The following is a 12,285-nucleotide window of genomic DNA, read 5'->3' as shown; positions in this document are numbered from 1 at the left end:
TAAGAGTTTCACAGGAGGTTTGTATAAATCATAATAACATAATGAAAGATTTGTTGTGCTTTTTTTGAAAAATTGTATTGGGGATGCAAAACCAACCTATGCAGAATAAAGGAATTCAGCCATTTTAATTTTAGAGCACAATTCATAACAGAGAGATCAAAAAGAGTTCTCAATTTTTCTCCCAAAAAACTTGAAAACTTTGTTAGTTATAAACAAAATGGACATAACGTATAAATAGGAATTTCAAAAAGAGAGAGAAAAAAAAACAAAGATACACATGTTTTTCTAGAAAAATTATAATTTTAGTTATGTGTTATAATAATAAATACGTTTTTTTTTACGTATAGTTTAACTGATATATAAAGTCTTTAAGTTAACACTGGCATTTGTGAATGAAAAATTACCCTATCAAGATCTTTTTTTGTGTGTAAATCTCACTTAATTGGTCAGTAAGCCGGCTGTCTAATGACGTCACAACCCTGCGACTGTTTATATGCGATATACCACCATGGCTCTGTTTCCAGCGTTTGCAGAAACAGCGATTAATAAAGATGAAGATTCGTCCAAAGGTGAAAGCGTCTTCGTGTAGTACACATTTTAATATCGATAACTTTTTTACTGTGTTGTCTTTACACAAAGAGGATACACCTGCTGAGCCACGAGCTAGCTTATATTAGCTACCCCAGCGTCTGCCTACGGTTGAAGCTGAATGACAAACTTTAGCGTTAACTGATTTTCTGATCAATATATTTACACACCGCTACGTGAAACGTCTGACTATTCGTTCCTCTCAGATATGATGCTAGTGTCACATCTGTCGTATCCTGGTTATGATCATATTGGGGGGCTTTACATGGAATATAGAGAAATCATACTCTTCAGCTCCATAATAACATGACTCTAATATTGTCCAGGTGTCTGATCCTCTGATGCAGTCAACTCAGTTTGGTTGATGTAGTTACCACTGTAGGAAATTCAGTTTCTCTCTGTTGTAAGAGAAGATAAGTGTATCCCCTGCATTACCAGGATACTACACTGCACATCAACACATTCAGTGGTTGATAATCACCATCATGATCCCTCAGTCTTCCTGATTACTGTGTAACACTCTTTTGTTGTCCACTCTCTCCCCTTAGAGTTAGAGTGGCTGAAAAATAAGAGTTTTCAGACCGGGGATGCCCTCTCCCTTCACAGACGGTTTTTAGAGAAGGACTCAAGGTAAAAAAAAGTTTTTTTTTTTCTTTTTGTTGATTGTCAATATGCCTTTGTTTTTTTGTTTGTAATTCTTCTTATTTACATGTTTTACTTCCCTCTGAATACTAAATTAAGAAATTAGCTGAAAAAAGTTCATTACTCTTAACACTTTTCTAGTAAAAAGTACTCAAGGTAATATGTTGGAAATTAGTAAAATTAATTTTTGCTTGAGGCAGCTGTGAAGTTTAAATGTGTCCTCACTCCCTTTAACATTGAAATAACCTTATGATCCTCAAGTGTAGACAGAGAGGTGAGCTCTGCGGAGGAGGAGAAGGAAAAAGAGGACAATGCGCCCCAAAAAAAGAAGAAGAAGAAGAGTGAAAAGAAGAGGAAAAAGAAGAGAAAACACAAGAAGAAGAGTGGGAGGTGTTCAGATAGCAGTGGGTCTGACTCTGATACCATCTACCCCAGTGATCTCAAAAAGGAAGAAGAGGCAAATAGGTATCGACACACACATTTACATCACAGAAGCTTGCACTCTTAATTTTGTACACAATAGCATTCGCTGGTGTCTACTCTGTTTTTATTGTTGGTGTGTGTGGGATTGTGTGTGTGTATCCACTCTGCCTGTCTGCCAGGTCACAGGCTGTTCCAGTAGCAAGTCGTTTCTCCTGGTTGGATGACCTCCAGTCGCCCACAGAGCATCCGTTCTGTGTGGACCGCAAACCAGACCCAGCCAACTGGACATATAAGTCCTTGTACAGAGGAGATGTAGCAAGGTAACACACACACTGTCTTAGTGACCATCCCTGCTCATGCTTATTACCTGCCTCTACAGTTTATTACTAACATCACTTACTGTTCAGAAGGGCTCTCTGGATCTTTGGGCCTTAAGAAGAAAAACCATAAAATTCTACATGAACTAGAACTACAGTTGTGAAGCTGTGTGTGTGTTCCAGGTACAGGAGGAAAGGCAGCTCGTCGTTGGGTCTGGATCCTCGCAGACAGGGAGTCAGCTGGCAGGAGTCCGAGTCAAAGAAGAAACAGAAAGGCGGGGACAAGAAGAGAGCAGAAGACAGATATTTCTCTAGAGTTAGTCGCCAGTTGCTGAGGTCCAAGTCCGCTGTTCCTACATTACCAACAAATCCTGAGTGTAGTGATGTCACCAGCTCCTCCTCCTTCCTCCCTCTGGGTGATGATGAGGGCGAGAACAAAGGAGGACAGACAGGTAAGAGATTTAGCCACAACAATGGCTTTGATTGGCCTGTAAAGGGTGGAATTTGTCTTCAACTGTACGGACTGCAATTTCACATTAAGATAATATCAGCAATTGAGCACATTTTTTCTGTGTCAGACATCTCTGCAACATACCTTCATCTTTTCATTTTACCCCTTACATCTAACTTCAAACCTTCACTGTGTCAATCCAGGTGACAGAGTGCAGACCTCATCGGTAAATCCACTCGGTGTGTATGACTCCTCCACGGCCCTCTGGCTGCAGGGGAAGGGACAGCAGGACCAGACAGAGCAGCAGAAACAGGACGTACAGACAGGGCAGAGTGCTCTGCTTATGACCAGGAGGACTGAGGAGTTTAACAGGCAGCTGAGAGAACAGCCAGCAGACACACAGCTATGGATAAAATTCATACGATACCAGGTAGGAAGACTCTACTTTTGTTATTACAAACACGACTTCTTAATTCAGTTTTACTTGCCTTACAATCAGCTATGAACTGACACGATGCACTGGAGCAGCATATTTGTGTTCGTATGGATGTATATGTGTCAGTACATGTTTGTCATTTGTACATACATTATAATATGCCTTTTCTTTCCCTATTCACCTCAGCGTTTACTTTGCCAACTACCTCAGGGTTCATTGTTTAAAGACAGATCTTAAGTCTAACTTTCAGAATTTGCATATAAGGATATTAAGGGAAAGGCTTATTCTATATTTTTCTAATCATCACAAACTCCACGTAAAGATCAAAACTGCAAATGTGTTAGTGCAAGTTTCAAAGTTGCTACACTTGTGACACCCAGCCCTCAGACCAATAACTAAATGTACATACATTTTTCCACTGAGGCCTAACCCTAACCCTAAATGTACATACAGTATAAAGTCATTTAAAAAAAAAAAAACACTCAGTCATTTCCTAAATGAGCTGGTCTCTATCATTTTCAAAAAATGTTCTCAAACAGCAATAAATATATAATATATAATTCATTGTCATTCAGCCTGTAATAATCAGGAAACTAATGATTTATCTGAACTCTGTTCATTAATTTTCAAAAACAAAGTCACTTCTCAGGATATTCAGCATTCTGTCTCATCTTTCTCATCTCCTCTATCCCTCTCTAGGATGAGGTGAGTTCAGCAGAGTTTGGAGGTGAGGAGGAGCAACAGGACAACGATTCAACTGAGCGTCGCAAGTCTTCCTACCGAGCGGTCCTGGAGAAAAAGCTGAGCATCGCAGAGCGCGCTGTTGAAACCAACCCCAGCTGCATCACTCTGCAGCTGGAGAGGCTCAGGATCTGCCAGGAGCTGTGGGAGCCCTCAGTTCTGGCCAAAGAATGGAAGAAACTGGTCAGTCTGCAGTTGTTGTTTCATCATCATATTCACCCAGTGCTACTGTATGTAAACTATGTTCAGTGCTGCACACTCAAGGTGCAAGAGCAGCTCTGGTTTGTTTTCTTTGATCCAAACCAGAGTGTAAAAATGACGAGTGCCTATGTTGGAGTGTGTCTGTAGACTAAATCTTATAGTCATTTGAACAAAGCTAACTCATGTTTTATCTGTTGTACCTCAGGTGTTCCTCCACCCAAACAGTGCCCCCCTATGGAGGGAGTATCTGCTCTTCACCCAGAGCTACTTCAGCAACTTCACTGTGTCAAAGGTCAACTCTGCCTACGGGAAGTGTCTAAGCACACTGAGCTCTGTGCGGGACGGCAGCATGGTCTCTCATCCAGCCCTGCCAGGGACTGAGGAGGATATGTTGGGTAACAGAGATTTTGTTCAGCCTTTACTTTTCCACTGAGGACTGATTAGTGAATAACAGTCCCACACTGAGTCTCCCTGAGTAGAGTTTACCAGTCGGCCCAGTTTCATCACGTCCTTCTGCCATAGCTAGAAAAACCTCTGCCCTCATATACACACGTACACACTGGACATTTGAACTTTTGATACATCATATTCTCATTTGTTTGAGGAGAAAACTAAGCATTTTCTTTGTATGCTCAATGCTTATTTAATGTTGTTATAATGTCACTGTCATTTTGCCTGTTTGTATCCTTCTGTCCAGATATCTTCACCCAACAGTGTCATTTCCTGCGTCAGTCGGGTCACTCAGAGAAGGCGGTTTCTCTGTTTCAGGCCATGATCGACTTTACTTTCTACAAACCTGACAGTGTACGAGAACTGTCCACCAAGCAGCAGGTTTGTTTGTGTGTTTGTTTGAAGAAAACTTTAAACAGACAGATATGAGAGATATTCTCATCTAAAAAAAAAAAACTAACTCTCCCTTTAATGAAGTGAGAACCAGCAAAGTGTCCTCATTTTGTAAGATTTTCCTTTGCTTTGCGTTCTTGTGAGGATTATTTTATGTAGAGCAGTTGGTAGAAATGTGTGTGGCTTGGATTTGTCTTTTTTCTCTTAATCAGTATCAACAAATTCCAAATAAAGAGTAAATACTTTTTATAGGCACAGTAAAAATACAAAAGGACATTTACCTATGTCTTTGCGTGTGTGTGTGTGTGTGTGTGTGTGTGTGTATGTGTGTGTGTGTGTGTGTGTGTGTGTGTGTGTGTGTGTATACGTGCGCAGGTTGAGTTCTTTGAGCCGTTCTGGGACAGTGGGGAGGCGAGGGTTGGGGAGTTGGGGGCCAGAGGCTGGAAAGCCTGGATGCTCCAACAAGAACGTGGGGGATGGCTACAGCCCAGTGCAGGTAACACACACACACACACACACACACACACACACACACACACACACAGGGGTCCTTACTGCATAATAATAAGGTTTGAAACTCAGCGTCATGTTTTGTTGTGTGTGTGTCTGTGTGTCTGTGTGTCTGTGTGTCTGTGTGTCTGTGTGTCTGTGTGTCTGTGTGTCTGTGTGTGTCTACAGATGACGAAGAGGAGGAGGAAGAGGATGAGGAGGAGGTGAAGGATCGGAGCCAGCCCCGACGAACAGTGTGGCTGGATGTGGAGGCATCACGTGAAGCAGCTCACTGGTTGCCCTGGAGACCTGACAAAGCTAAGGGCCAATCAGAAGAGGACTGTGAGGACCCAGACAGACAGGTACATACTGCTGGACCGAAAGACAGACCGACAGACAGACAGACAGACAGACAGACAGACAGACAGACAGACAGACAGACAGACAGGGATGGGTGGAGTTTTGGAATTGGCTTTACTGTGTGTTAAATTGAAGTTGCCACCTCTCCTCTGCTCTCTTTCTCTCGCTCTCCAATTCTAGGTGTTGTTTGATGACATCGGCCCATCCCTGATTTGCCTGTCCTCACCAGAGCTCCAGCTCTGTCTTCTTCTCCATTTCTTGTCATTCCTGGGGCTGCCTGTGGACTCTGTGCTCTCTCCTGCCCCCTGTCAGCCTGGCCTGCTGCTGGAGAACCTGTCTTTGCTCACTCAGGGTAAAAACACACTCAGAAAGAGTAATACAAACTAACTGTTTGTTCTTTTTAAATAGTTAGAAGCATATTATTGAGATGAAGGCAGTGATCAATGTGGTTCCATGTCACATCCTAGGTAATGAGCTCCAGCGTCCTCTGAACTCCCACGATCTACCTGACCGCGGGGTTAACTCTGTAGGTCACATGACCACTCTTCAGGGAACCAGGAAATGGGTGGGGCTTGGAAAGCAGGGTGAGAGGTTTGTCACCAATGTGTTCAATATGGTCCAACCTGTCCTTCCCCCCCCCCACCGAGCCGTTCTGTCGCTCAGCTGGATGCAGTACGAGAAACTCAAGGTGAGAATCAGTTTATCTGATTCTAACTTATAATAAAACTTGAGAAAAGAATTCAGGTCAACTTGTTTTGAGGTCAGAAAAGTGTCTGACAGTGACATTAATTTACTTATTTGTATTTGTATTTATGTATGTGTCAGGTCTTGCACTGCCTGCGCAGCGGCAACAAAAAGCGCCTCCGTTTTCAAGGCAAGAGCAGCAAGCGGGTTGCCAAGCGACTGCTCAAAGAACCCGATAACCGCTCCTCATTGGTGATGTGGCGGGAGTACGCCCATCTGGAGTGGATGCTGGGCAACCTTGACGAAGCTCGCAAAGTCTTCTCCACAGCCGCAGCGATAGGGGGAACCAAGGGGTTGAGTAGCCCCACCCTCTGTGAGCTGTGTCAGCTGTGGTCCCAGCTAGAGGTGGAGGACGGAGTTGCCGTGCGAGGAGGGGGACTTACTGATGTAACTGCGTCCCCAGCTGTGTTGGTGCTAACCAGGCTAGCAGAAGGAACCTCCTCATCCTCTTCCTCATCATCCCAGGCCCTCTCTCCAGTATCTATCCTGAAGGCCAGGAGGTCTTATGAACAGGCTCTGACAACCAGCTTGTCAGCACTGGACCAAGTCCTCAGCAACCCTCAGACCAACAGAAAAGGTTCATGTTCTCAACAACATCTGTGTTTCTGTGTCTGTGTTTCTGTTCAGTAGTGCCGCTTTGCATGTTTTAGCCCATTTACAACAAATCCTGTAATTCAGTGTTTTTTCAAACATACCCTGCCACTGTTTGAAATCCATACTTATTTAGCTCCTCCCATGCAACCAATGTTTTCCAATCAGCTCTGTAGGCCATGTTAACCATAACATGTGGTATGGTATTTAGTTGCCTTTATTTTTTGTGAACTATAACAGACTGTAGAAAATGGTCAGTAGTAATGTGTCCTATACTTTATTTGTAAGTGGTCATGGAGCAACGCCTTCAACAATAAGTCATTTAGACTCAAATGATACAATATTGGGAGAATTATTTGAATAGAAAATTAGAAAAAGAATTGTCTAACTGATTGGCCTCTTTTACATTGCATACCATTGGATCAGATGGATGGAAAAACACAAGGCATCATTAAGATAATGCAAATTTAAGAAACAAACGTATCAAAAGTCCTCCCCCTTTAAACGTAGGACCCACATAATCAGTTATTGATTTGATTAATTTCTAATCTCATTCCTCCACCACTAGGTCAAGAAGACTTACTGGGTGAGAAACTGAGGCTGAGTGGTCTGGTGGGCTGCTACGCTCTGTTCCAGTACCTCACAGTGGGAGTCCAAGCAACCAACGCCGTCTACAGCCAGGCCAGAGAAAGGATGGAGGAGCTGCATCGCACGCTAACACTTGACAAGCAATTCAACAGTAATGAGGAAGCTAACCTTGTGAGCGCTGAGGCTAAAAACTCTGCAGCTGACTGCAGCCAAACCAGCAGGCTCTATGTCAGTAAACTGGCCTCTGAGTGTCAGATATTAGCAGTGCAGCAGGCAGCCCTGCTGAGGTACCACAACAGTATCAGTGTGTTTCCACTGGCCACACTGAGACAAATGTTGACCTCTGCTCTTTCAACCTGGCCCAGCAGCGCCCCTCTCTGGAGCATATATGTACAGGTAAGCTGTGGTCTGCTCACAAGATGCCAAAACTAAATACATTTATTTTAATCATCAAACCACTCAGTCATTCAGAATGAGCTCCTTCTCTAGCTGTGCTTTCAGTTCTTTCAGCTTATTCTCTATAAAATCTTGTTTATTTGGACACCATGACCCTCATGCGATCTGTTTTCAGGTGGAGAACCGTTACCATAGTGCCGGACGGGCGCGTCGCTTTTTTCACTCTGTAACCAGGGACAACAGCAGTATGGTGCCACGCCTCTTTGCCATTGTTGCTGAACAACAAAGGAAGCAGCTGGTGGACGCTGCTCAGAGGTAAGAAGAGAAAGGATGATGGGTAGTTGTGGGTAGTGTTTTCCTGCTCTCATGTTACACGAGAATAAACACTGTACCAGCGTAAAAAGAAACGCAATCAAGATGCTATAAACATAGTTTTATCTCTTCTTTCTTTTTGTGTGTGATAATCCAAGAAAACTTTGATAAATATTCTCTCTCAAAATTGACATGACATATTACTGATTATAAAACACATTTGCATCAATTAAAAAAAAAAATTGTCTCTATAGGTCTTGTTGCCATGACGCTGCCTTGCCCATCCTACCAGAGAATGGCCTCAGCAACCGTATCCGTGGGCTGTTTGAACGCGCCATAGCAACAGAGAAGGGTGCTCGTTGTCCTTTACTTTGGAGGATGTACATGCACTTCCTGGTGAGATGGCAAACAGCACACACACACACTTACGACGCTCCACTGACTTCAAGTCATTGATATTGATACCAGTCAAAAATGAGCTGAGGCCTGATCACTCTGTCAGTTATCCTCCTAAATAAAACAAAAGAAATTATTAATATTAATGTATTTATTTAGAATATTTTCAAAGAAAACAAAACTCCTGCTGTTCCTTTAAGATCCCATTTTGTTCTGTGTGTCATTTAGCTTTTTAATCTCTCACCTCAGAGTCCCACATATATTTTTTTCTCATTTTCCAAATATTGACTTGGAGGTAGAAGTGTGAGAACTAACACACACAGTAAGGCCAGCCTATACAGACTTACTTTGTGTAAGTTGCACATTTGGATGCACAAATATTGACCATCAGTAAAGGCTTATGCCTGTGTTGTGTGTATGTAATGTGTGTGTATTTGTAGGTGTCAGAAGGGAAGGTGGATAAAGCCACAGGGATCTTCTACAAGGCTTTACAGAATATTCCCTGGGTGAAGGTGAGTCACCAGTTTCTAACCTCTGTCTACTTGATTTTTAAACTGTAAGTATAAAAAATGAATTATCTCTCTCTTTCTCTTTGTTTGTGTGTGTATGGCACGTGTGTGGTCAGGGTTTGTACATGGATGCAGTCCAGCTGTTCCCTGAGCATCTGCAGGAGTTTGTAGATTTGATGACAGAGAAAGAACTCCGTCTCAGACTGCCTCTAGAAGAGCTGGATATACTACTGGAAGACTGAACACACACACACACACACACACACACACACACACACACACAGTTGCTGTATTGAACAGTGAAGTTGCAGTAATCTTACCTAAAGATGCACAAAGAGCCATCGTTTGTACATAATATCTGAAAATGATTTATTTTAACAGCAAATAGACCTGTGTTTTAGTACCTGACATTGTCAATAAATATGATTCTCATTTGTTTGTTGTGTGTGCTGTAAATTTGTTACTTGAGTTTATTATAAAACTTTGTGACATGTTTCTATTATGTGATTGCAAAGAGCTCAACATTCTCAATATTCTCATTCTGATTTAAAAAAAAACTGTAAATAATACAGAGATAAATGAGAAGCATAAAAAAAAAACAGAAAAACCACAGAGTGATGATCATCTCCTTGCGTTGATGAAGATGAGGTGAAAAGATGTGTAGTCATGCATATAGCTGAAAGATAACTTTACCCAGATATGCTGAGTAGAAAATGAACTTATTAACGTTTATAAAATTGTAATTTTTCTACTAAAATCTGTCAGAGTTGAAGTATATTTTTTAATCCCGTTCTTTTGAAGAATTACTTTTTAAACATGGGGACTTCTACCTCAGTTGTTTGGCCTGTATAGCCGTGGTTTCTAGATTTCTATCCATACACTCCCTCTTTGGCTCGGGCCTGATCTGAAAACACACCTGTGAATTACCTGGAAGTTTTTACCTGCCTTCTTTATATTCTATTACTCACATCACAGAACAAACTGTATACATCAGTAGCTCTATATTCTTTTATGATTCTGGGGGCTATAAGATGTTCTCCCTCTGTATGGGGTATGGGCAAATAGAACAGAACAGCTTTGGCATTAAATTCACAACTTAAAGGACTTAAAATTCTACTTTACTGAGCTTTCATAAATGTGAGGGAATGGAGGTCAATTCCTTTCGATATTTCGATATTTTCTGATATTGATTTCTCCTACAGTCTAAATAATATCAATCTGGTTATAATTGCTATGATAATGTACCAGCAGGTTAAACAGAAGTTGTAATGTAGGTTCAAATAGTGTTAGTGTATTTAATGAGGAATACATTTTCAGCAAGTGTATTATCCTTTACTATACATGGAGCATGATTGAATCAATCCACTGATTAGGTTTTATTTTAATCACCACCTGTGGTGTAAACCATTTGGTTCAATAAGATGGCGTAAATTTCTTATAGTCTTATTGTGGCAGAGTTTCTGAACCATGCTCGGCTCTTTCTGTCTGATCTATCTTTGTCTTTGTGTGAGGCTCCAGAAATGACTCTTCTAATCTCGCTAATTTCCCAGAGCTCGGGATTTTAGAAGAAGAGCTGGGTCACCATCGAATCGTTGATCAAAACATCCTATTTAGGTGAAGAAATTAAATGCTCTCACGATCCTGACAGTGTGCCACTGGTGATTCAGCAGTTTGCACTGTGCATGGGCACAAAGGTTTAGTTAGGGCAGTAACTTCATGTTGCTGCCGTTCTATTGTCTCCGCTTCTGTATGAGTGCATCTTTTTATGTCTGTTAAGTCTGTCGGGGACTCTGACATAACAACTGTGACACATTCCCCTGTTGCATGTTCAGATGTGTTATTGGGAGAAACGTTACTTTGGGAAATGATGGAGAAACTGTCCTGACAAAATCATATTCCTCGTTGTAGTTACTTGTAACAAGAATTTATATAACTCCTTAGGACTAGCAGTTAGGCAGGAGAAGGGAATGGGACAGGCATGACAGTAGCAACAGAAAATGGTTTCAGTGGGATTAGGTGAGACAAGGCCCTGACTGTTTTGAGCCATGGCAGCACCTGAGAGCTGGAGCAGAGGAGACGCCCTGTGAGGTAAAGCTCCCTAACCCCCTACGCAGGTGTTTATATCACTGCTGATCGGAGCTGGAGCAAATAAATATACCCATGACTGCTGCAGAGTCACTTGACCTGGGAGTGAATGCTGATTGTGCCCTTTACCGTTGCAGACAAAAGTGAGATGTTAGCGAGTGTTAGCTGGTGTTTTGACCGGTGTAAAAGGGTTGTTGGAGTGTGCAAAATGTCACAGGATGCAGCTGTAATTGTCTCCTGTCTGGCACTGTGATAAGATCATCGTTAAACTTGTGTTTAACTTATTTCACCGCAAACCTCATCACCCTCACAGAACTGAACTCAATATTATTATCAGATTCACTTTCTTTTTTTCTTGCAGCTAAAGAAAACCATGAAGCAGCTGGGCTCTATAGGCTGCAAAGCTGTTGAGGGTGTAGGATGAGCCTGTTTAAACACACACACACATACATACACACACACACAGTTCAATATGTGTGACACTGCTTCTAATGGCAGGTGGTACTCAAAAGATTCAATATTTCATAATTCACTCTCAAGTGCAACTTAAGGATCACATTGACACACTGTATTCAGGGACCTGTGTATATATATATATATATATGTGTGTGTGTGTGTGTGTGTCTATGCAGAGTATAAGGCAAGATGAAGTCACACACTTTGTGGTGATGCACAATTATTTTCCTAAATCATATGTTGATATTTTAGGCATAAGCTCTTATGTGCAAGAACAGTGGTGCCCTATTTCCTAGTTTTACCCCACTGTCACATTTCCATAAACATTTATGTGCACATGTTGAGATCAAAATGAAGAGTTTGAAGATGGGTGTGGTCCAACCCATGAGTAAGCTACTGAGTACTGCTGTAACGATGTAGCAATAAATACTGAGTGCTCATCAGTCAGAACAAGTGTCATTTCAGGGAATAGTTTTCTCCCAGTGACATGACTCATTTAAGACTTAACTAAGTCACTTGTAAATGGCCTCTGACCTTTAAAAAATGCTAAAGCCTCTCCAGTCAGACAACTGTTTTGATTCATGTTAAAGAATTATTTTTGACTTTGAAATCAGCTTTGATTCCATGTGCGTTCCCATGACTTTCCTGGGATTAACACCCTTTGTTTTCCACTCCATTCCTTCCTCTTGGGGCCTCAGACTGCAGAAAATCATTCTA

General features: G+C 41.8%; 1 protein-coding gene across 1 annotated transcript; it reads left to right on the top strand.

The window, feature by feature from the left end:
* Nucleotides 1-473: 473 nt before the first annotated feature.
* Nucleotides 474-9,463, top strand: nrde2 (NRDE-2, necessary for RNA interference, domain containing). Its single transcript, XM_023431543.2, has 19 exons — nucleotides 474-569; nucleotides 1,137-1,218; nucleotides 1,492-1,695; nucleotides 1,833-1,973; nucleotides 2,154-2,422; nucleotides 2,625-2,851; nucleotides 3,557-3,781; nucleotides 4,005-4,194; nucleotides 4,497-4,630; nucleotides 5,018-5,138; nucleotides 5,321-5,493; nucleotides 5,672-5,843; nucleotides 5,959-6,179; nucleotides 6,317-6,812; nucleotides 7,395-7,810; nucleotides 7,986-8,125; nucleotides 8,377-8,518; nucleotides 8,959-9,030; nucleotides 9,144-9,463. Exons 1-19 carry the CDS (start codon nucleotides 494-496, stop codon nucleotides 9,267-9,269), a joined length of 3,627 nt encoding a protein of 1,208 aa, XP_023287311.1. The 5' UTR covers nucleotides 474-493; the 3' UTR covers nucleotides 9,270-9,463.
* Nucleotides 9,464-12,285: the final 2,822 nt, after the last annotated feature.

Source organism: Seriola lalandi, unplaced genomic scaffold (genome assembly GCF_002814215.2).
Source record: "Seriola lalandi dorsalis isolate HSWRI2012SDOR001 ecotype SW California unplaced genomic scaffold, Sedor1 jcf7180002054925, whole genome shotgun sequence".
In the NCBI taxonomy this organism is placed as follows: domain Eukaryota; kingdom Metazoa; phylum Chordata; class Actinopteri; order Carangiformes; family Carangidae; genus Seriola; species Seriola lalandi.
The sequence above is the reverse complement of the archived record's forward strand: the minus strand, read 5'-3'. Positions and strand labels throughout refer to the sequence as shown.